Source organism: Siphateles boraxobius, unplaced genomic scaffold (assembly GCF_051911475.1).
Source record: "Siphateles boraxobius isolate OS27281-9 unplaced genomic scaffold, OSU_SipBor_1 19, whole genome shotgun sequence".
NCBI lineage: Eukaryota > Metazoa > Chordata > Actinopteri > Cypriniformes > Leuciscidae > Siphateles > Siphateles boraxobius.
In genome coordinates, this window is record NW_027508799.1 from 21,456,557 (window position 1) to 21,483,522 (window position 26,966).

General features: G+C 37.9%; 1 protein-coding gene across 1 annotated transcript; it reads left to right on the forward strand.

Annotated features, from left to right (window-relative positions):
* Window positions 1-1,950: 1,950 nt before the first annotated feature.
* drd4-rs (dopamine receptor D4 related sequence) lies at window positions 1,951-26,153 on the forward strand. Its single transcript, XM_077233815.1, has 6 exons — window positions 1,951-2,519; window positions 13,204-13,372; window positions 13,709-13,983; window positions 16,585-16,697; window positions 22,071-22,774; window positions 24,417-26,153. The coding sequence occupies exons 3-6, from the start codon at window positions 13,747-13,749 to the stop codon at window positions 24,617-24,619; spliced, it is 1,257 nt and encodes a 418-aa protein (XP_077089930.1). The 5' UTR covers window positions 1,951-2,519; window positions 13,204-13,372; window positions 13,709-13,746; the 3' UTR covers window positions 24,620-26,153.
* The last annotated feature ends 813 nt before the right edge of the window (window positions 26,154-26,966 follow it).

Below are 26,966 nucleotides of genomic sequence, written 5' to 3' on the forward strand. Positions count from 1 at the left end.
AGTTCCAAAGGCAGTAAAAATGCTGGTGAAAAATCAAGCATTTTGGCTCATTACCCAGTCAGTTCAATAACTCCTTTCATGTTCACACACGGGCCACAAATCAGCCTGAACGATCAAACTTTTGAAAATGAATGGACTAATTACAGAGTAAACAACTCACCCACTGAGATATCACCACTTTCAGTCACGTCATTAAAATGTACTTGACATGACTTGAAACATGAATTGATCTTTAAGCGAGTCATTTTTCAGAGAGCTCTCAGCTCTTTCAAACCTCTGTGCCTGCAATCATTTTGACATGTGCAGTGTTTACAGAGGATTTGTTGACTAATGGTCTGAAGAGGAGGTGACTAGCCGAAAAACAGTTAGAAGCAACAAATAAAATCTACATTTATAAAAGATACTGCCAATATATAAATATATAAAATGTTTTAAAATTCATACATTATAAGACTTTAATTTGTTTTTAATTAATAAAAACTTACTAAAATATACAAAAATTATTGGCAACATTTGGTGGTGTTAAGAAACATTATCCATGAAACGGTATAAACATCAAATCAATCAAGAAATGTATCTTTAAGCACTACTGTTCAAAAGTTTTGGGTTAAAAAAATAATAATTCTGCAAGGACACAATAACTTGATCAACAATTGCTGTTTTGAACTTTCTATCAAAGAGTCCTGAAAAAAAAGTACCACGGCTTCCACCAAAATATTACGCGGCACAAATGGTTTCAACATTGATAATAATAATAAATGTTTCTTGAGCAGAAAGACATTTTTTATCTATTATCTATTATCTATTATTTTTTATCTATATCTTCATTATTTTATTTTTGTTCTAAATGAACACTGATGACACTGAAGACTGGAGTGATGATGCTGAAAATTCAGCTCATTTATCAAAGGAACAAATTACATTTTAATATATATATATTTTTTTTTTATTTACAGAAAATTCACTGAAAAAAAGAAAGAAAAATGTTCCCTTATCTCTCAGCTCGCTTTCTGATCGGGTATCGTTTCTTTCCACGTGTCAATCTACAGAGTGCGGGGTTCCCCTCACAAAAAAGGATTCCTGATCGTAAATATAACATGTTGGAAATTTACGATTCGAGATTGGTGCGGCCCCGATGTTATTCCGAGCAGATTCAACCACTTATAACACAACTCACACCACAGGCAAATCTGATAAGATTATCCATAGTACCATCAAGATAATCGTGACTTTACCTAGAATTGTCGGAAGGGGAGAATTGGGCCCACAATCGGGCTGATTATTTTGTATTGTGTGGCTGCCTTAAAACATTTTGTTGGAAAAGATAAAGGTTGTGGGCTGAGTCTGGGCAGGTATTACCCTGACAAATGCATTTGCTGGAAGGCAATGGGTTCACCACCCACCCATAGTTTGTCAGATCCATATATCTCACACTCTTACACAACATCCCACCCCACACACATACATTTTCATCTGTCCCTTAAAATATCCACTCAAGGGTAAAAAAGCACAATTGTGTTTGCATTATGGGTCATAAGCCAAGCTCAGGAACGTTTACTGTTCTAAAAGCTCAAACAGATCTATATAAAAGCAACCAAAAAGGGTCACGGGAGGGCCGGCCGCCAGAACCAAAGCAAACAAAACCTAATTGGTTGTTATCGGATAGATAATGCAACTGAACACTGGAGTCAAAGAAGCCATCCCTGCCTCTTCCCTTTGAGCATATTTACCAGCGAGACATGAAGGACATGCCTCACATTTAGTACCCTCTGGCATGGGCTCAAATTGAGCAGTTTTGCATGTCAGAACCAGAAACTCGAACTGGGTCAGTGATTGGTCAACAGCTGTTCTGAGACACACATCACAGAGAGGGAGCTCAAATTATTCATCTGTCCACCAATCACAGCCACAGGTGCACCACGGCCAATTAAACGTTGGGAGAGAGAAAGAGAGACAGACAGAAAGCACGAGACAGAATGAGAAAAACTGAAGAAAAAAAAGAGAGAGGGCCAGGTGTAAAGAGGACCGATGAGAGAAAGAAGAAAAGATACACATAAATAGACCAAGAAAGGAGTCACAAGGTAAGAATGAAGAGAGAGAGAGAGGTGAGAAAGAGAGAGGGAGTAACTGATAGAGAAGCAGAAAGCATGTGGCGCACAGACAGAAGAGCGGAGAGAGTGAGAGCGCTCTCTCACCCCGTCTCCGCAGACAGCAGCTAATGAACTAAGAGAGCGAGAGACGGCACGTATAAAACTAGCGGATACGTTACCTGAGGAAACTTTCTGACACATAAGAGACTGTCAGAAAAGATCATTGGGTTGCACACAGGAAAAAAAGAAAAAAGCTCAGCTGGAAGACGTGCTTCTCTCATGGAGAAAAACGTAAAAGCTGAGACAATGGGTGACTGAGAGGGACACTATTTTGACCTCTGATGCGCTGACACCTTTGGGACGGGAGAGTGCGTTTAATGGATTTCTGACATTTTCCTGTGACAGTTTTGTGTCCATTTTGAGTTTCAGGTAAGAACATTTTTTTTTTTTTTTATAACTGCGAAGTTTCTCTATTCACCTGAATGCTAGACTTAAACCTAAAGTGAGGCAAATGAACTAAATGAGGAAAACATGACAAGATAAATTGTGGTCTGTTCGTGTTAGATTTTACATCTTCGTTTTGGGTGAACCAGAAACATTTGCCTTTTAAATTATGCAAATGACAAACAAAATTCATGAATATGAATGAATGCAGACTTATCTGCACAGAATTTAGACAGGGCTCACGGTGTATCAGTACAAAGCTTTTCTGCTTGAGTGAATTTTCCCTTTTTTCTGCATTTGATCACAACTATAAATGAGACTAATAGACATGACCTGAACCAAAACGCTGGAAAAGTGACAACCAAATTATGATGAAATCCTCAGATTTCTCATACCTGCTTATTTGTTCTTGCTTTCATTAATAATAATGATAACTATAACTATAACTATAACTATAACTATATATATATATATATATATATATATATATATATATATATATATATATATATATTAATGAAAGCATAAATGACAAACACTAAAATAATATACAGAGACACATTCACATAGATATACATGTGAAATTAGACAAAATGGACAGAAAAAAACTGCACACAAATTTAAGACAACAACAACTAAAATAAACAAAACATCTAAACCAGGTGAAGAGAGACAATAATGATATGGATTAAGAAAAATCACAGGTGTTTTTTGAGAAAAGTAATTTAGCCGCTATAAAAGGCAACCATCAGTACATTGATAAACAGAAACTGAATGCTGGTGAAAGATTTGTATTTCTTTTTTTGCCCAACTGTATTCACATTAAATCAGATTATAGCGATTATTTTTGATTAGTGACTCCTGGTCTCCAATGCCCTTTCCTACAGTAAATCTAAATCTCCACTGAGATCATTCCAACACAATCTCATGGTAATTTGTAAGTTTTATATTTTGACGAATTGGTGGCTAATTCGTAGTAATGATCTGCTTAACCCTGCTGATGGTTAGATTTAGAGGTTGACCTTCATGCAGCTTACTTTTTTTTTCTTCTAAAAATCATACGTTTTTGTACGACTCACATCATACAAATTCATACAAATTTGCCAACTCGTAAAATACTTGTTTTCTCATGAGATTGGGTTGGGTCATTCACACTATTCACACTATTCACACACTCAAATGAAGTACATATTGCACACAATGCTCTGAAATTAGCATCAGTTTTTTAGAAACCATAGCAACACACACACACACACACACACACACACACACGCACACACACACACACACACACACACACACACACACACACACACACACACACACACACACACACACACACACACGCACACACACACACACACACACACACACACACACACACACACACACACACACAGACACACACACACACACACAGTGCCCGACTGTGAGTCCAGTGCCAGATCAATCTTTCCCCTCCACCCCCAACGCTGTCACGCTGTTGTTGCTGTGCACACAGCTGGTCAGAAAGACACATTAGGTTGTCGTTTACTCTGGTGATAGACATTCAGTGAAGCGGGTCCAACAGCACCATGCTGTGTTCTGCTGGATCCAGACAGGTGTCTGTAATGCAGTCCGGGCTGTTTAGCACCTGTTGCAGTACGTACGAACAGCCCTCAGAGAAACGCTCTGACAGTATGTAAAGATTCACACAACTCTCACACCTCCGCTCGGCATCTGCAGAACATTGATCAAGTCTATTGCACTTGCCCAAACATTCATCCAATGACCCCATCAGCCCCTTAAAGGAAACCTGTGGCTTTTAATTGCATCTATGGTCTTGTAATGCCACCGCCATGAGATGTTATGGTTTTCTATATGATTGGTAAGAAACACAGGCAATTAAATTATTTATGGAGATCTGGCACTAAAATCCATAGGTTGGTTGCTATGGTACTGTGGATCGCAAGTGGGAGGGCTTTTTATTTATTGCCCAACCTAGTCCCATAGCGGCCCCCTCCTTCCATTGTTCAATGTAATATACACAATTATGCTACATGTCTGAAGAATCTCTTTAGAGGTGCAGGAAGTAGATCAGTATGCTATTTCAGGCCCTTGGTGATGACTGTCAAACACCTCTCAGCTCTGAGGGTTGAGAATAGATTATATCATTATATGCTTGAGGGGGGAATGCATTGGTTGCATTCAGTATGTAAAAACACACATGGAACTTGTGGAGAGACTGAGGACAGTAGTATGATTCTTTGGCTGATTTTTTTAAGAACAATGTGGACCTTTTTGAATCATTCAAGGTGAATTTGAATATATGAATGACTGAATCTCAATTAGGGTAACAATGTCAAACTTGAACAGATGAATATACAGAGAGTCGTATCTGTGAATCATTTTTGGAATCTGTTGATTCAATAGAATAAATCAGACTTTCCAGTTCTACATAAGAGAGAGGATTATTTAGGATACAGTGATTCGCTATAATGAATTCCAGTATTACATATGAGAGAGAGAGAAAGAGAGTGCAAATCACTAGAATGAATCAGATTCACTACAATGAATCAGCCAGTCCAGAACTTATGAGAGAGAGGGGATCATTTAGGATTCATTTAAATTAATCAGATTCAATAGAATGAATCAGACCTTTCAGTGCTACATATGAGATAGAAAGGAGGATTATTTAGGATTCACTAAAATTAATCAGATTAAATTAGATTCCTAAAATGATTTAGACCGTTCAGCATTATATATACTGTATATATGAGAGAGAAAAAAATACCATAATTTATGATTCACCACAATCAGATTCACTAAAATGAATCAGACTTTCGAAAGCTATATATTAGAGGGTGAACCGCATACATGAGCACATTTGATTATTCCCTCAATTTACACAAATTAGAAAATTAGTACAGGCATGAGTGGGTGAGTTTAAACTGGGGATCTTGCCTGGGTGCTTCTTCTGAACTTACTTGGAGATAAAACGGAGCTGAATCTAAATCCTGGTTAAAAGGGCAACCCACATTGTTGGATGCCAGGTCTGTAAATCCATTGAGAAGCTGAGATCAAGCAGGAAAAGGTCAATCATATCTTGTACTTATATAGCCACTTGGCTCCGTCTGGCACAAAGCCGACGGGGATGTAAATACCTGGCGCTGGGAAACATTGAAGCTGGGGTATTTCGATAGTAATCTGACCATGGAGAAGAGAGTCTGATGTGAGTGTTTGAGTGTGATAGAGATAAGTTCATTCATTGAAGAGCCATCTAGGCTGATGGTCCCTAGATCACAGCAGGGGCCACTCTCATGGAGTAAAGCAAGGCTTGGTCGTGACGAAAAAGAGGAAAGAGAGAAATAGAGAGAAAAAGATAAAAACCAGATGGGTTAAAGAAACAGAAGTAATTCATCAATACGATGATCGTCTTCATTTTTTACTATGCTGTCTATGTTCAATGACTTCATGTATGAGAAAACCTTGATATTCAATTCAATTTACAATTATTTGTATAGCGCTTTTCAATACACATAATTTCAAATCAGCTTTAAAGAAAATGCATGTGTCTACATTACAATTTTGAGTGATCTGTTATAAATTTTTAGACATCATAGGCAACATGCCCCCCAACCCTTCCAAAAACAATTCAATCATTGACTTTTTATAAGCTATTAAAATATTATCTTATCAAATGAATTAATAACTAAAAGCCACTAAGATCCAGAGCCCTCTGTTCCTCAGACTGATTCCAGCCCATATTATATCTAATCTCCTTCTGCCATCGGAATAATTATTTCACTTTAAAATTGCTTTGTCCCATAAATTCTAATTTTGTTTTTCTTTTTCTCCAACTCAGACCTTCTAATTGACAGTCCGAGGGTGCCGTTTAATAGAGTGTGACCTCACATTAATCGCAGCTGTGCTGGGTCCTCCGAACCGTTGAGTTTATTCACAGCTCTAATGATATTTCCACATGTGGGTGGCTACAAAATGTCCCTAACTGGTATATAGGAGATCGCTGTTAACTTTTTATAAAAGGTTCACAAAATATAAAGCATGGGTTATTCCTGTAATGCCACACCCTTCACACAGACAGCACAGCACAAATCTATTTTGAACTGTTCAGAATTGCTTGATTGTGTGTTGAATGCTAATTGGCCAAACGAGAGGGTGAGATTGTTAGAGGGACTTTAGATAAGCCGGCAGTTGATCTACAAGACTTAAAACATGAAAATCAATGACCAAGATCTCACAGCAGGGCAATTGTCACGAGGCACATATGGTGGATGAAGTACATTTGACAGTTTTTGTTCATATATCTGTCCGCTTGAAATGAATTGAAGCTGAAATCTTATCACGATCTGTCTTAGGATGACACCATTTAACAAAGTGAATGCCCATCGACATCTTTTGTCGATTACATCAGAAGCATGTTTAATTAACTCATGATATTTCACTGTGGTTAGCTCATTATTGGCTTAATGCAGAGGACGCGCAAATTCCCAGCTGTATACACCGTATACATGTAAGATATGTCAATTGCTTATAATCCATGGACACATTACAAATATCGATTTGTGGGAAATAAAGTACCAGTGTTAGCACAGCTGAGAAAAAGAAAAAACATTTCCATGTAAGAGAAAGACGTCCAGGATTTCGTGCGGTACCCGCTAATGCTACTGCTGCTATATGTATATAATACATAAACATTCATTTTTATCAATTGTTAAGGCTACCATTTCAATGGCCTCAGTGCTCAAATTAAGCTGGTAAGCATGGCGTATCCCTAGCTGGTATGCCATATCAACACCATTTTTTTGAGGACAAAAAATTTACATTGTCAATAGTGTAGAAATGCATGAAGCACAGCTCACACAGAAGTCATCTTCAAACCAAGCAGCTTGCTGTTGTTTAACATGGCAAATCCACGAGACCAACTTGAACACAAGCAAAATCTGTGTGGGAAAATGTTTCGCCCTTGCATGAAACCTCATGTTGTGTGGGTTTAAATAACTGTATTTCGTAGAGCAACGGTAAATGTTTCTGCAATGTGTCAGAACTTTATTGGGATGTCATTTTCTTGTGGATCCTGACTGATGAGTCAAATGACATATATGGCTCAGCTGAATGTCTAAAACATTGACAAAGACAGCAGTCACATATGTGCCTGCCAAAAAGTACCATTGAGATTAATGCTAATGCTAACAGATAGCCTAACTTTCACCAGATATTATAGATCCATTTGCTCAAAGCCTGTAATAAACTAAAAAAGTACTAAATTCTAATTTTGATTCGAAGTGAAACATTTTTAAATGCAGATTATTCTCGTGACACGTTGTGTTTCATGGGGACTTTTCATAGACATAATGATTTTTATACTATACAAACTGTGTATTCCGTCCCCTAACCCTAAATCTACCCATCACAGAAAACTTTCTGCATTTTTACATTTTCAAAAAACATGACTTAGTATGATTAATAAGCATTTGTCCTCCATAGGGACATTTTGTAGGGTTTAGCAGGAAACACTCACACACACACGCACTCACACACACGCACACAGTTAAAAAACTGCAGCAATTTGCTACCTTGTGACCTGATCCTCTTGTTTTCACACTTTCCCTTCACACAAAACAACACATACTTTAAAACGCGATCCCTTGCCTTAACACAGATCATTGCTTCGCCTCCCTATGGAGCTTTTATTGTCGCAGTGAATATCTCCACATTTATCTCTCTTCTTGCTCTCTCAATGTTTTCCTGTAGAGCCTCATGGCTATAAATCTTCAAAAAGACATCCAGCCACATAAAGGAAATGCCACAGGCCATCACCTGATCTGCCGCCTCTCAAGACATCTCATGAATCAAACCATTTAAGGGTGAAAAAGACTTTCTGTCAAGATTTTTCCTGAACCGTAACATAAAAAGATGACCAGCTCAAATAGAGAGGCATTGACAGGCGAGATGCCTCAGGTTCACTGTCTTTTTTTTCTCTACTGCAATTTAAAAAGAATTAAATCAATAAAAAACACTTTACAAACCTTCAATAATAAGGCAGCACTTATACTATGCAAACATTATTATCGGACTGAATGATCACAATGACAGCACAAAAGTTTTTGAACACCTACGAAAAGACTGGTGCTCTCTGATTAGCTTAGAAAAAAATAACTATAATAAAGAGAGAGGAAAGGCAGTAATTACCTTGATCACTCTTCATTGTTCCCGTTGGAGGAATGTAGCAGCTCTGAAATTCCTTGTCTATAATTAAAACCGGCTGCCATCGCTGGTGGTGACAGAACCTTCTTGGAGGTAAGGACAATATCTCAATACTAAAAGACGCTTTTAATTGAGCATAACTGAGAAAGGGAAATCAGTAATGGTTCGGAAGAGAAATTAATGCAACACACGGCCATAAATACACATTTCCCTAACAGAAAACATTATATGTAGGACGTACCCAAATGTCCCTAAATCTAATGTTAAAAGGGTTGTATGCAAAGTGTGGGACAGAGCTAAATAACACCATTTTGATCATAAAAACAAGTTAATTAATTTATATAATCCACTTACTATAATTAATTAAATATCAATATTCTGGACAGACAGGATAGGATACATAATTGTGATACATTTAACACATGGTAGTTCTCATAATAGCATTATCTAACATCTAACATCTTAAACACAGAGTTTGTAATTCAAATTCTCTTAAGAGAAGTCATAGAAATGTACAGTTACACTTTATTCTAAGGTGTCATTGTTACAGTGTAATTATATATTTAAGTACCGAGTAATATTATTTAACAACATATACTTACTCTAGGGTTAAGGTAGGATTAGGATTTGGTTGAGGGTTAGTTGCTTTAATGAACTTACTGTTATTACTATGGTAAGTAGTACATGTAACATATGTTAAAAGGACACTGTAAAGTAAAGTGTTACCAAATGTACATTGTAAAAAAAGTTGCTGCTCTATATTTTTAAGTACAATCAACTGGATGTCATTTATGAGTTGAATCTTGCATAAGTTGTAACTTGTAACTTGTAAACATTTTAAAAAATTGCTTAACTTATGTTGATGAGTTAAAGCAAAGTAAAAAATATATGTTGTCATAACTTATTGATCATATCAGTTTTTACATTGTACTGTGCTCTTGGAAAGTGCAGAACACAAACGTTCTCAGAAGGTCAGATAATGTGAAGCCTCTAAATGGCGCTTCTGCTAAAGAGACTAATTCTTAAATCGTTCCACCTGTGATGAAACGACCTTTCTGCATGAACTTAATCCCAATAAAGTGTCTCATATTGGCCTCATATGTGGAAAATCAAACAGTTCATGCTTAAAGGTGGAACGAAATGAGATGCAACCTTCCGAGTCCTTCTGCTCTAGGGCGGACGTCAATGTGACATTGGCATTTTAAACTTTCTGATGAAATTATTTTAGGTCTCCTCTGGCAACTAGACAGATGGAAGCTATTTGTGCTTTGACGGCTCTCGGGGAAAGACGTTCTGGGACAGGGATGAGATGGCTGTTGCTGGTTTTGTTATCCTTGTGCCTTGTCTGAAACGTTCTGGTCCAACAGCCTTACACCAGGGTGTGTTAGTGACTTTTTCTTCTTTCCCCTGCTGTTCCCATAACCCAGGGATGTCATAGGATGACATTTACAGGCAGAACGCAAGGTGCGAGAGGCATGAGGATAGATTACCAGATTGACAACTGCCAGTGGCACTCTGTGTTTGTTTACCTTTGTACTTTGGGAGATTGAAGAGTCATCAGACAGTGCTTTTTAGATTTCTGTTAATACCTGCACAATACGGGTTACATGATCCATGCAGTGAGAAAACTGTGTAGAGCATGGACACAAACTGAACAGTATATTACTGTAATCTGACACTTCTACAAATCAACTGACAGTTATAGCAAAACTTGCAAACCATACATTTGAATTTAAATTTAAATTGGCCACAACCCACAGGATGTGCAGTCTCAGAAAAATTGGTACAAAATCACTGCGATGGTACCCTTAAAAAGGTTCTAATATGTACCATTTAGGTACTGATATGTACACTTTTGGTACCAATATGTACCTTTAAGGTACCAATATGCACTCATAGGTACAAAGGTGTACCTTTTGAAAGTGACAGGTTTTGTACCATTTTTTATGAGAGATACAGTGACGGGAAGAGCAATTTCTTAAAAATTCAAAATCAAAATTCAAAAAGTTCAAAATTCAACACAATGACACAAAACTACCATATCACTTCATACATGTCTCAAATCAACATATTCTTCCATCACACTAGCAAAGGTCGACAGACAACAAACACACTTTGTCACCCACAAAACAATGACCTAAACAACACTAACAGCAGGCAGCATTATACAATGTTTTCTTCTGTAAAACAAGCACACCTCTCTACTGTTTAGAATTCACTTCAATATATTTTACTGGAATGAATCAGACATGATGCAGTATGCTTCAATATATTTTATGTCTTTTTTTTCTTTCTTTTTTTCACAGACTAATTAAAAAATACAAGAATTTGTACAAACCATTCACCGATACAGATACAATAGGAATCAGATGTGGTTGGTCCAATTGTTTTTACAGCATTTCATTTTTAGATTCGAAATATATTTCATTACAATATTACTGTAGAAATGTAGCAAATTGCTGTCATATTCAGTTTTGTATTATGTTATTGTTTTGAACATAAGTTTAACAGTTTTGAAAACAGTATGTAAGCATGTGCAAGTTGGCCTGTAAGTGCACAGAGTTTTGGTGGTTGTTGTGTCGAAGTGAGAAAACAATTAATGTAATTTGAAAGATGTAGTCATTGAGTGCATTTTGTGCCAAAGCAATGATAAATGATCCACAGTTTAGCCCACATATACTTCTGTTGTGCTCACTGTGTGAAGACTCACTTTTGAAAAAGTGACCTAAGTATTGAGAAATGTGTCCTAGTGACTGTAAAAAACTGTAATAATCATAAATTGATATGTAGAATTAAATTAAATAAAATAGCACAATGTTATGGAAGCTTGTTTTGCTCGCCATTGAGTGAAAAAAAGTCAGAATTAAGAGTTTTTCAATTGTGAGAGTTTTTTTCAGTTGGGAGAGTCTCACAATTCGGACTTTATTTCTCAGAATTGCCACTTTATTTCTCACAAAACTGACTTTATTTCTCAGAATTGTGACTTTATTTCTCAGAATTATGACTATATTTCTCAGAATTGCCACTTTATTTTTTAAGATTGTGACTTAATTTATCAGAATTGCGACTATTTATCGTAATTTTGACTTTATTTCTCAGAATTGCAACTTTATTTCTCAGAATTCTGACTTCATTTCTCAGAATTGCGACGCTAGGTAACATAAACTTGCAATTGAAAGCCATGAAGTCTGATTTATGAGATATAACCACAATTTCAAGAAAAAGAAAAAAATCAGAATTGTGAGATTAAAAGACCACTTTTTTTTTATTACGTGGCGGAAACAAGCTACCATACAATGTCCAACAAATTGTTTTCAGAAACCTATAAATAAAAAATAAATAAATATCGACTATTATTGATCTAGGACAAATAAAGCATCTCCCACAATTTCCCATAAAATTCAATTGTATTAAATATAAAATATATATTAACTACCTAGTTGGCATTTAAAAAATGTGTCATTAATATCTTCTAATATTTCTATAAATACCTCACACGTAATTCATGCTGATAATAAATGTAATCATTTTAAAAACTACATCATTTTTTGTTTGAATTTCTTCAAGTTTCATTCAATTTAATTCTACTTCCTTGATTTCAAATTAGAATTAAAAATAGGAATCATGTTTAGAGATTAAATTGGAATTTAAAAGGCGTTCTCAATTTAGTCTGCAATGGCACACAACCCCTTTTACTAGCATCTCTACGAGAAGAATCAAGAAATGATAACATCGACCTGAGAGGAGACTTCTCTAATTGAACATATCCATTAGTTACCAAAGGGTGATGTGAACTGGAATGGTTTGATTGGGTTTTTATTTATGTACATGCTCACAAGTGCCTCCAGTCTTTATTGTGGTACACACACACACACACACTCACGCACACACTGGAGGTTGTCATAGCAACCTTCACCTGTTGTTGCGAGAGGGGAGAATTTCAAACAGTCCGTTATCACAGAAGCAGAGCATCCTCTGATCCCATACTCCAATGTGTCTAACAGGGAATAAAGAAACACAGAAAATTAACATGATGACAGCCAATTCCATGAAAAGGAATTTTTCATTTAAAAAAAAAAATCTATTTAAATTGACCCAAAATTTTAGTGAATGATATATATGATATGCCTTTGCACCTCTTTAAATAATAATTCCAGAATGACAATGATATAATCAGCTATTAAACCTGCAGTTATAGGGATCAGACCAGAAAACGAGATACTGTGGGGTACGATAACAACTGCAAATCAGTTTCGGCACATTTTAGCTTGTGCGTGAAACCACACAACCTTGTGACTGCAAAATGTGACGTCTTCACCAATCTTTGTTAATTCAAGGGTGTCAAACTCCATCTTGCGTTCCTTTTTAACTTGATTAACACATCTACACCATGTGCATTGCTGATGATGCCTATATAAAGCATAAAAGAAAAAATTCAATTATCACATTTCTTCTCCTTCAGCTCTTATCAGATCGCATGAATGAAGTGTTAACTCTTTCAACATGGCCGATGTGTACCTTGACGGAGAGAATCGACACTTCCAGAATGTGATTAGAACCCTCTCAGACGCCAGACATGTAGACAAACTCTACAATCCCCAACAGACCTGTCTGTTTGTGACAGTTTCAAGGTAAGAACTTTGCCTAGAATGAAAGAGAATCAGAATCTGAATAAATTTACATCATAACATTACAATATTGTGTTTGCAAAAAGATGACAAATGGAGAGGGAGGTGTATTACTGTCGAAAAAAAGAAGAAGACATATGTCAGCATCTCCAAGCATTCTGCATATAAATGACTGTGAAATGAGGCTGCTTGTTCATATTTACGGCTTCAACTTGTCATAATTCCTCTCATTGTAACATATGGGCAAGAACGCAAACATGTATTAGCATACATTACACACACAAAATCCCATTCATCTCAACAAACAGCCTCCACTGTGTCAATCTTTCCCTCTTACAGATGTTGAATCCGGGTTGGCAGCTGAACTTCGGGGCACCATGGCCAATGTGACGCCCAGTATAGACCCAGCAGTGGCCCACGAAGGGTACAACTACTTCGCGTTGATATGCGGCGTGCCTCTCATCCTCATCATCATATTGGGGAACATCCTAGTGTGCCTCAGTGTGTTGACTGAACGCTCCCTTAAAACCGCAACTAACTACTTCATCGTCAGTCTGGCCGTGGCCGACCTCCTGCTGGCCGTGCTGGTCCTCCCGCTCTATGTCTACTCTGAGGTGAGTGCCGATGACAGATGGTAGACGGTCTAAACCCTTCCTCTATATCTCAGACTACTGATGCTTTTATCCATGTGAACCTCACTACACTTATTGAGCCTGGAGCAATTGGGGTTAAGTGTCTCGCTCAAGGCAATTTTGGGTTGTTGTGGAGTGTATTGTCCCCCAATCATCTGTCCTTCTTTTTAATCAATGTTGAAAAGATTTAAGTAGAAGCCGCTGGTACATTAAGCATTGAGCGCTACACTGTTTCTTAGAACATTCTGAGTCAATCAGGTGATGTTGAACTTGTAATGATTGCTCGGTGAAGTGTCACTAGTGGACAAGCGGAAGGTTTAAGCTGAATAAGAATTAAATCAATAAACGAGTCAGTCAAATATCTACATTGTACCAAACAACTAGACTTATTCTCTAACATAATTGAAACTGAAAACAAGCTGTTGAACTCGGGGACGTGAGCTCAGCAATTTTCAAATGAAGCCTATGGCTCTAGCGATGGTTCACAGATCATCTGTTGTAGTAGCGGCCTTTGCTTTGTTTCACTTAAAACAGGCCTCGCAACAGAAGGGGTCTCTGCTTGCTCTTGATAACAAGCCCCACTCCCCACCATCAAGCAGCGCACACACTGGAGTCGAAAATTTACTAGGGCTTGGGGCAAAAATGCCACCCAAATTAATAAAAATGCTTACAAAAACCAAGATATGGTGCAAAAAATTGTCTTCATATAAGTTCTTGTTTTTAATATTTATAAGCAATATCACACTAGCCAAAGTGCTGTTTTCCCGAGTATCAGCATATTTTTAATATAGCTAAGTTTGCAAATGTGAAACAACAAGTTCATAGGCTATTAGGTGACTTACATTTTGAACACAATATTGTCTGTTTTCCCTCTATTTTGTCAACGAAAATAGTTCCAAACAGTAGAGCCATTGCGCGTCTTCGAGCCACACAGTTTCAGTTTTGTTACTGAATGAATCCGCGTTTTTGAACAAATCGTTCTAATGAATGACTCGACGACTCACACAGGCTGAATCCGAAATTACACCCTAAACCCTCAATCCATATTCCCTACATTAATGTCCACTAATACAGTTCACTCAAAGAACTGAATGAAAACGAGGGAGCGAATTCAGACGGTCGTTGAGTGTACATTGGCTGTACACTCGCTGTTGCGGTGCAATGTGGGATTGGATGAGTGCACTCAATAACGTCCACTATGGTTTCGGACACCACTACAAATGGATGTCACCTTGAATAATGCTCTAGGCCCTAGAGTCTAGGGTATAGGGGGCGATTTTTGATTCAGCCTCAGTCACTTCTGCTTTGTCCCTGAATGAATCGGCTGTTTTGAACCAATCGTTTGACTGAATGATCCAATGACTTCAATGGCCTCCTACTGTTTCTTTGAAACGGTCTTCCGAATCACAAAGGCTGCTTCTTTGATCAGTCTAGATCTCATAAACTGCATCCTGTTTTACTTAATTCATTGAGGAAAATAATGTATGTCTTTTGCCATCATGCCATCATTTTGGCTTGATTTCATGCACCTGGAAATAAATGATTTGACTATGAAACAGGGACTCTGTGACAGGTTTGTATGGATGAGGTTAAAAATAAAATGGCTTGATGACGTCAACTACAAAAGGAAAGTGATTTAAAAGGCAGTTATTCAAGTTATTCGAATTGTATATAATTTTATTTTCTATGGAATAATTGTGCATCAGTTAAATGTTCACAATAACCCAAGCAACATTTATTAAGAAGTACAGGGTTTTCTTTTCATCTTTTTATGCCATACGGTGTACATTTTGCACTTCAGGAAAAGATTTCTAACGTCTGAATTGCTGCCCTTGAAGTTTGTGTGTCTGTGAAGTGAATCTTGAGGCAGTGAGTGATTTCCCTCAGAGACTTCTTCTCTTTATTGTATAGTTAGTGAGTGAATCAACAACGGATTTGCTTAATGCTTTAAATGAATTCAAACTTTAATTGCATTCAATCAAGACCATAGAGTGAAAAACACCTACCATCTTCTTCCATGTGATCCCTAAAGACTCGCTAATGTGACCTTGAATCTGACTTTATAGAAAATGTTTTGCCATGTTGAAAAATAATCTTGAATTTTATAATATTCATATTTTTATATTTAGTATTATAATTCATTTTTATTAACAGTTTTGGGTGAGTATTGGCATTTTTTTATTATTATTCTTTATTATTTCTAATAAACATAACTGTAAATTTGAATTAGCCTCAGGCTGCTTTTAATCTATAGTCCCTGGACAGAATCAGGACAGAATGTCACTCTAAAAATAAAATCTAAAATTGAAATTACAAAATTATTAAAATTGTGTTATAAACATGCAAGAAATAAAGAGAAAACTATGGATGTTATTTAATATCCAACTGTATTTTATGCTAATACTTAAAATAAATAAATAAATAAATAATAATATTTAAAACTAATTTATTGATTAATTTTTTTTTCTTTTCCATTAACATGCATGCAGTTGACGCCCCTGGCAGGTATGGATGAGTGTATGTGTCCTGTTGTCTTACACTGTCTTTCTTCTCTGTCTATGCATGTGTGTGGCTGTGTTTTAGTTCCTGGGAGGCATTTGGACCCTGAGTATGTACATCTGTGATGCCCTAATGACTATGGACGTGATGCTCTGCACTGCTTCCATTTTGAATCTATGTGCAATTAGTGTGGACAGGTGAGAGACGCAGCCCACACACACTCACGCACCTGCTCACGACTGCTTTCTAGTAAAAATAGCACAAACTTTGACTCGAACTTGCTTGAAATGAGACCCAGTCCCTCGGCAGCATTACAAATGCATTAGCAGTCTGTATGCAAGCTGCAGAAATTATAAAAAATATATAGAATGAACAGGGTAAAAAAAATATTTACAGTGTGTTCTGTTGGAATTGTATTTATCAAAAAATATAAAGAATGGCACATAAAAGAGTAATTTGCATATTATGGGTATAAATTGAACAAGTATCACTTTCTTACTTATCTTTCTACAAGTTACCTTTATGGAAGCCCATTTCATCCATTTACAAAAAGTTATGCTTTGACATTAAATGTCGGAATTCTGAGATAAAATGTTGAAATATGAGATAAAAAGTCATAAATGTGGCATTTTATGGTTTATGGTTTATGGTTTATGGTTTATGGAACCTATTAGAGGTTCAAGATGGCGCCGAGTATGGCTGCTGCGTTGCGAGCTCCGTCACAACATGGTAGTTTTTTGTTTGTTCTGTTTACAGTTCTTTTGTTTTTTGTCTCGGATGTTGTCTGTCTTATTCAGTACGACATACAAACACTTTTGGACATTGGTTCCGCAATCGAACACCGAAAACCGGACTTTCATTTCTTCAGTGATGCCCCGCTGTTTACAAACACGGCAGCGGAGCCCTTTGTCTGGGCAGCTTGGCCGCGGAAACGCAGCCGGAGAAGGGGAAGAAGAGCCGGCGTTCTCGTCAGAGTAAGACGGCGTGCAAATCGACCCCCGCTTCCCAGTATTCTGCTAGCAAACGTTCAGTCTCTAGACAACAAGCTCTGTGAGCTGAGAGCGCGGATCTCTTTCCAACGGGAGACGAGGGACTGCTGCATTATCTGCCTTACAGAAACTTGGATGTCTGCTGAGATTCCAGACTCGGCCATCGAAACCGCGGGGTTCTCAGTGCACCGAGCGGATAGAGTTAAAGACCTCTCAGGTAAAAGCAGAGGTGGGGGTGTATGTTTTATGATCAACAAATCCTGGTGTGATCAGAGGCACGTACATTCTATCAAGTCTTTCTGCTCTCCTGATCTGGAATTTCTCATGCTTCTGTGTCGACCATTCTGGCTACCGAGGGAATTCACAGCGGTCATTATCACGGCTGTGTACATTCCCCCACAAGCCGACACAGACCGGGCACTAAAGGAACTGTATGGGGAAATAAGCGAGCAGGAAACCGCGCACCCTGAGGCCGCGTTCATTGTGTCCGGGGACTTTAACAAAGCCAACTTTAAGAAAATAGCACCTAAATACCACCAACACATAAACTTTAACACACGAGGGGACCGGGTTTTGGATCATTGCTACTCCCCTTTCCGGGATGGCTACAAATCCCTCCCCCGCCCACCTTTTGGCAAATCGGATCACTCTTCCGTTCTCCTTCTGCCCGCTTACAGGCAGAAACTGAAACAGGAAACACCCGCCCTCAAAACGATCCAGTGCTGGTCGGACCAATCAGACTCTATGCTTCAGGACTGTTTTGATCACGCGGACTGGGAGATGTTCCGGTCGGCCTCTGATGACGACATCGAGGCTTATGCTGATAGCGTAACCTGTTTCATCAGGAAGTGCGTAGAAGACGTTGTTCCGATCAAAACAATACGGATTTACCCGAACCAGAAACCATGGATTAATGGCGATGTTCGTGCAGCACTCAATGCGCGGACCTCCGCTTTTAACTCCGGGAGTGCGGAGGAGCAAAAACAAGCAAGTTATGCCCTCCGAAAAACTATCAGAGCAGCAAAACGCCAATTCAGGGACAAGATTGAAGGACAGTTCAACACCACCGACTCTAGAAGCATGTGGAAGGGAATTAATAGCATTACGGACTATAAAGGAAACATAAACTCCACAGTGAACAACACTGCCTCTCTCCCAGATGAGCTGAACACTTTTTATGCTCGATTTGAGGGAACTAACATCCCCCTCGCGGAGAGAGTTCTCGCGGCTGAAGCTACAGAGGTTAGTACACTCTCCGTCTCTGTAGCGGATGTAACCCGATCTTTCCGTCGGGTGAACATCCGTAAAGCCGCGGGTCCAGACGGTATTCCGGGCCGCGTCATCAGAAAGTGCGCGAACCAACTAGCTGGTGTTTTTACGGACATTTTCAATTGGTCCCTCTCCTTGTCTGTAGTCCCCACATGCTTCAAAACGTCCATCATCGTACCTGTACCGAAGCAAACCAACATCACCTGCTTAAATGACTGGCGCCCTGTTGCTCTGACCCCCATCATCAGTAAATGCTTTGAGAGACTAGTCAGAGATTACATCTGCTCTGTTCTACCTTCCTCACTGGACCCACTGCAGTTTGCATACCGCAATAACCGCTCCACTGATGATGCTATTGCATCTACAATACACACTGCTCTCTCCCACCTGGAAAAGAGGAACACATATGTGAGAATGCTATTTGTTGACTACAGCTCAGCATTCAATACCATAGTGCCCTCCTTGCTTGATGTGAAACTCCGGGCTCTGGGCTTAAACAGCTTGCTGTGCAGCTGGATCCTGGACTTCCTGTCAAACAGACGCCAGGTGGTTAGAATAGGCAGCAACATCTCCTCATCACTGACCCTCAACACTGGAGCCCCACAGGGCTGTGTTCTCAGCCCACTCTTGTACTCCTTGTACACATATGACTGCGTGGCAACTCACAGCTCTAATTCCATCATCAAGTTGCTGATGATACTACGGTCGTAGGTCTGATCACCGACAACGATGAAACGGCCTACAGAGAGGAGGTGCTCACTCTGACGCACTGGTGTGAGAGGAACAACCTCTCCCTCAACATCAGCAAAACCAAGGAGCTAGTGGTCGACTTCAGGAAGAACGACAGAGAACACAGCCCCATCACCATCAATGGAGCACCGGTGGAGAGAGTCAGCAGCTTCAAGTTCCTTGGTGTCCACATCACAGAGGAACTCACATGGTCCGTCCACACTGAGGCCGTCGTGAAGAAGGCTCATCAGCGCCTCTTCTTCCTGAGACGGCTGAGGAAGTTTGGAATGAACCGCCACATCCTCACACAGTTCTACACCAGCACCGTCGAGAGCATCCTGACTGGCTGCATCACTGCCTGGTATGGCAATACTACCAGCCGTAACCGCAAAGCCTTGCGAAGGGTGGTGCACACTGCCAGCCGTATCATCGGAGGTGAGCTTCCCTCCCTCCAGGATATTTATGCCAGGCGGTGTGTGAAGAAAGCTCGGAGGATCATCAGAGACTCTAGCCACCCGAGCCATGGGCTGCTCTCACTGCTACCCTCAGGCCGGCGGTACCGCAGCATCAGGACACACACCAGCCGACTCCATGACAGCTTCTTCCCACAAGTAATTAGATTTCTAAACTCTTGATCCCTCATGATCAATAACCATAAACATTCTAACTGTCAACACAGCACAACATAACCTACTGCATTTACATAATATATATATATATATATATATATATATATATATATTTGCACCTTACGAGTATCTATTCTATGTATAATTACCTCTTTTTGTATTTTTGTATACTGTTGTATATTGTAAATTGTTGTATATTGTATATTGTTGTATATTGTAAACTGTTGTATATTGTACATTGTATATTATTTATTGTTCTGTTAGTGTATATGGTACTGTGAGTAATTGTGCGCACATTAGATGTGTAATCTATGTAATCTGATGTTTGCTGTAATTGTTTTCGTCACATCGTGTCATACTGCTATGTTGCTCGGAACTGCACCTAAGAATTTCACCCACTGTTGCACTTGTGTATATGGTTGTGTGACAATAAAAGGATTTGATTGATTGATTGATTTTTATGACATAAAAAATTATGACATGAAAAGTCGAGATAGTCAAAATTTTGACAAAAACTATTATGACAAAGAGTAAAATTGAGATAAAAGTAATACTTATGACATAAAAAAATTCAGATCTAATTTTGACAAAAATTCTGACTTTTTCTACCATAGTTATGACTTTATATCAGTTATGACTTACTATCTTATAATTTGACTGTTATCTCATAATTATGACTTGGAATTTCAAAGCTTCAACCTTTTATCTCTTAGTATCTCATAATTTTGACTTTTTATGTCACAATTGCAATTTACCAAATCATGATTATTTTCTTATGTGGTGGAAATACCTACAACATCACATTAAATATTTTAACAAAAGAATATTTTGCGCATTCAGATTATCCACTCGCTCTTGCGGTGGTCCTTAATGTTTCAGATGAATTTGTAATGATTTTTTAACATTGAGCAGGTCTGTTCTGTGCCTCTCTGAGCGCTCACACACTGAATCTTAACTCGGTGGTTATGTGTTTGGGTGTCCAGGGATGCTAATGAAACCACTGAATTTCAAATGAATTTCATTACTTACACAGCGCATCAAGCATCACTGCTTCACATTAACAATATGAAACAACTTCAAGAGGTCCCAGACCAAGGCAAAACAGGGTCACTCCGTCTTTGACGCATAGGCTTCTAAAACAAAAGCGAGCTTGTCTCTGAAGATGAAAACAAAGGTTTGGGTCGAAAGGATGTAGATGACTGAAAAGATGAATCAGACTTATGAGATCTCATGCAATTTAAAATGATTGCACTAGAATCTTCCACTGTCTCAGCGGGTTTTTGTGATTAACGAACACGAAGACAAAACATGCTTTATGGAGCTGTCAATCATGATTTTAAGCATAAAATGAAAATAAGCTTTTAGAAGCAAGCTAAAGTAACTGCGGTAAAAGCAGACATATAAAGGTAGAAAAGTAATATCTGATTACTAATACTCTGATTAGTAATATCTAATGTTTTATCAATCTTAACTGACTCTGTGTGCAATATGAACACTTTATCTACAATCCTGTCTTAAGGGGATAGTTCACCCAAAAACGAATCTACTGATTTTGTTCATACAATGACCATTGAACGTCAATGGGGACCAAAACAACGCTGGATATTATTCAACACTGAAGCATTATTCAAAATATATTTTTCTGTTTTTAAAAAGAATAACAAAATGTATACAGGTTTTGAACATTCATCTTATCAATGAGTAAAGCCTGAAGTATTCTTTCCATTTCCGTGTTACGCATGACGTAATTTACGTCATCAGCACAATCCTCTGATGTCAACAATACATGCGTAAGATATTTGAGTGTTTAAAACAAAGATCTCCTAGGTAGTGCATGGGCCAAATGTATCAGTCTGTGCTCATGGAGTATACTTTGAATGCCTGGCTTTCTCAAATGTGCACTAGATATCGAATTATTTCCGGGCCTTAAACCTTCTCTAAATCTCTATGACAGGTACATTGCAGTGGTGGTCCCTCTGAAGTACAACAGGAACCAGTTTAGTGTTCGTCAGTTGGTCTTGATCACAGCCACCTGGGTGCTTTCCTTTGGCGTAGCCAGTCCTGTCATATTCGGCTTGAACCAGGTTCCCAACAGGAACCCTCAAGTGTGTAAGCTGGAGGACAACCAGTTTGTGGTCTACTCCTCCATCTGCTCCTTCTTCGTCCCCTGCCCTGTCATGCTCCTCTTGTACTACTGGATGTTCAGGGGACTAAAGCGATGGAGCTCTGGTCGTAGCCGCTCGCACCTCTGCCGGCCACCAAGAGGGCGTAGGAGCCTGTCTTTGCGTCTGGGAGCAGCTCTACAGAAGGAGAAGGGACGGGCGAGGGAGAAGGTGGTATACCTCATGCCTGCAGGTCTCAGTCCGACATCTCTCACCGCTACCCCGACTACTCCTGTCTCCCCAGCCAGCCCGGTTACCATTACCACAGACGAGCAGGCAGAAGGTCAGATGCCGGCAGCAGAGAGTGACCCCATGACCACTCAGTTCGACAGTGTTTCGGACGCAGAGAACCCTGAGCGGGCCACAGAGGATGAGAGCGGCCGGGAGAACGGTGTGGGGAAGAACCATCGGTCTCATGCGGGACGCCGCCACAGCAAGAGCAACAGGGTGAGCGGACGGGAACGGAAGGCAATGAAGGTGCTGCCCGTGGTTGTGGGTGAGTATCAATTCAGATCAAACTTTTGTAATCAACTTGTCCACAATAGACCAAGAGATCATTATTTAAATATATATATATATATTTAAATGATGATCTCTTTTATATAAATATATATTAATATATATTAACTAAAGCTTACATATTATTAAAAATATATTTATTTAAATGTAATATTAATTCTCAGAATATAATTGGTTTTATAGCCTAACCTATGTCATAGGTTTGTATACTTCACTAGATTTTCATGACTTTTTTTTATTTGTCTCATGCAAAATGGTATTGTATAGTCTAGCTTTCCAATAATTTTTAAATGCAGCTTAAAATGCAAATTATATAAAATAAATAATTACAATATACTGTTTAAAAATCTAAATGATATATTATTTAATATAAATAACTTATCGTATCAGATAAAGTGCAAATAAATAGCACATTTAAAAATAAATATTAATAGAAATAATAATTAAAAAATAATAATAATAAATAAATCTGAATAAATAATCATCTCTAAAATCCTTTTTATTGACCAAGGATATTTTGCTTAGGTGTTATTTCACCCTAAAATATAAATTCTGCAATAATTTACTCACCATTTAACCATTTACTGGCGTTCTACTCCCAAAAAGATAATTTTACCATATTTTGGAAATGTTCTTGTGTTTGTAAACATTTTGGGGGCATCATGAACATTCTCCTAAACATCTCCACTTGTGATCCACAAGTTCATATGATTTGAAATTAGACAGAGTAAATTATGACATACATTTTATTTTTTTGTGAATTATCCCTTTAAGACACCTTTAGGCAGGGGTGTCCAAACTCGGCCCTGGAGGGTCGCTAAACTCCAATTTGCCTCAACACATGCCTGGAAATTTCTACCATGTGAGACCTTGATTAGCTGGTTCAGGTGTGTTTAATTGGAGTTGGAGCTGAACTTTGCAGGACAGTGGCTCTCCAGGAGCAGAATTGGGGTGCCTTTAGGGAACTCCAGCTTACCATACAAATGCTGGTGAGCTGCAATGCTGGTCTTTTCAAACACCTTAAGTGGCTTGCCATGATCTGAGGTTTTGGAAAACAAAACTATGCAGGTATACGTCAATGAACACAATGTGTGTTTGAATGTTCATTTATGTGAAAAATATTTAATGAAGTCATGAATAAATGCATGAGCGGAAACGAAACCCATGGGGTGGGAAGTATGATGAGAACAATGGCAAGCTCGGCAATGTATAAAAACCTTCTATGGCTTAATGTGACACCTGCTGCTCTTGGATGATTAACATGACAATTGCTTTTCTAACAGAAGTCCTGTAAAATATAAAATATATAAGGCTGTTTCCAAGGCAATGAAAGCAGTGTGAAAGCAGTTTCTGATTGTGACCATATGTCCACCATTGTTGTTCTCCTCACAACTAATACAGACTGAAAATGTGGTGTGAGATCAGCTTGCAGCAATACAGTAGTATAAATGAAAAAATACAAAAGCAGAATAAAAAGGTATCTGACACACCAAGGTGCCCAGAGAGAACAAAACACAGACACACTGGGCAACGGTTGCTCTTTTTGCTGCCTGAAGCCTGTTCAATCATGTACCAATGTTAGAATCACTCCGATTTCTAACTGATCTCCTCCTCCCCAGGTGTTTTTCTGGCCTGCTGGACTCCTTTCTTTGTGGTCCATGTGACTAAGGCCCTGTGCGAGTCATGTGACATTGGGCCAACGCTGATCAGTGTGGTCACATGGCTTGGTTATGTAAACAGTGCTGTCAACCCCATCATCTACACTGCCTTCAACGTGGAGTTCAGGAAAGTCTTTCAAAAACTGCTCTTTTGTCGCTCCTGAGACCAAACGTATTTTGTAGTGCAAGGCTAAATTCATGATGATATTAAATCACTCAAACAACGATGATGAAAAAAAACACCAGGATGATCTGAGGACAAGCGAATGAATGCTCAAAGGAAATTGAACATTACAATGGATTACCAAAAGTAACGAATGGACATAGACTGGAATGTACTATTGGAATGTACCTGGAATGAGGAAAACTTCTGATGCCTTAGTTAACCGAACATTTTTGTTCTTGTAAAATGATAGCTTGAACACTACAGTAGATAACAGAATACTGTTGATTTCATAGCCCAGAGGCATAAAATATGTGAAAACGTCCACATTGAAGATAGCAGTCGTCTGTGTTTAAGTGATTGGTATCTGTGTTGATTTGATTATTTTTAAATGGATTTTCTTATCTTTTTTTTCTAAGGTTTTGTTTGTTTTGAAAATATATGCATATTGGGCAGGCAGCTTTTTCATAATTTTGACACATTCAAATGTGTTCATAAGCTATGTTTGGAATGACATACTAGCATACTGCGTACAGTGTATTGCCTACTATTCTTAAGAATCAAATGCATTATGGAACACTTTATTTTGATGATCACCTTTAGACATTCTATTGACTATAAGTAACGTTGCACCTACATGTCAACTAATTCTCATTAGAGTATTAGTTGAGTATTAGTAGACTGATAGGGTTAGTAGAATAAGGGGTTATAGAATAAGTTGACGTACTTGCAAAGTTACTTATAGTCAGTTAAATGTTTGGGGCAACATCAAAATAAAGTTGAGCAGACAATCTTCAAATATTCTAATGTAGGTGCAACATTACATACACTCAATAGAATGTTCAACGTGGACCATCAAAATAATAAATAAATGTTTTAAGTTGCATTCTAAATTGTTGACTTTAACACATAGTTTACTACAAGTACAATTCAGATATCATCTCGTATACACTTATTGTGCACATTTAATTCAAGTAAATGTTAATGTATTCAAAGCACACAGTAGTATGCATATATTATATAATATAATACTACTATACTATAAACTAGAAATATGTTGTCTACTAGAAGTATGGTAGTATGCTTATGCTATTCTGAACACAGCCCTTGACTCTTAAAAGTGCACATGGTGAGATTGTTTATTAGCCTATGAATTTTTAAGCCCTGTAAAACCATGCAACATAGCGAGGGAAAGAGTGGCCTGTTAATCAGGAATCTAATTTTCTTACCTAAATCACCTTTAAACTCTGTTAGGTAGAACAAATGATGTTAAGGAGTTAATCATGAGGCTTCATACAAAGAGGACAATGAGCCTGTTGTTAGAGCCTGTTGTTATATACATTTGCCAAAATCAGTGGATGCATTTCGTTGCCTTAGTGCACACGGTCTGCCAATATAGTTTTGTTGCAAGTGTGATTCACAAAATGTGTACATGTGCTCAGCAGTGACTGATAATAAAACTGCATAGCATGGGGGGATTGTGGGTATTATCTGTGGTGGATTATAGTAAATGTGCTTCAAAGAATCAGTGTAAAGAGACTTGTGGAATGAGTATTGCTGTTGTTGTACAGGATCATCAGTGCATCTGTTACATTGTATGTGTATTCCTGTTTAAATTGTACAAATACTATTGATATATGTACACACATATATATATATGTATGTATATATATATATATACTACTGTATAAAAGTTTGGGGTCAGTTTATTTTTTATCAGGATAATTTTTTTAAATTAAATTAATACTTTTATTTGCAAGGACATTAAATTGATCAGATGTGATAGTAAAGTCATTTATAAAGGTACAAAATAATTATATTTCTATTGCAAATAAATGCTCATCAATCCTCAATTTTCATAAAAGAATCCTGAGGAAAAAATTATTTGAACATTGCAAAATCAGCATATTAGACTGATTTCTGAAGGATCATGTGACACTGAAGACTGGAGTAATGATGCTGAAATTTCAGCTTTGGCATCTCAGGAATAAATTACATTTTACGATATACTAATATATGCACTTTCAAAAATCGACCCCAAAATTTTGAACGATAGTATATATATATATATATATATATATATATATATATATATATATATATATATATATACACACAGTCATTAAAAGTTCTTCATAATAAATGTGAATTTCATAAGGCAGGAATTTAAATTGCAATCACAGACCAATTGAGAATATTTTTCTTATATTGCAGGATATTATTATTTTTTGCAGCGTTCCCATAAGTTTCCACAATCCATGGAAACAGCCCTACTGCATGTTTACAATAACGATAACAATCACAGGATGACATTCTGAAAAGCCCTCCATAATTTTCACACCCTTTTG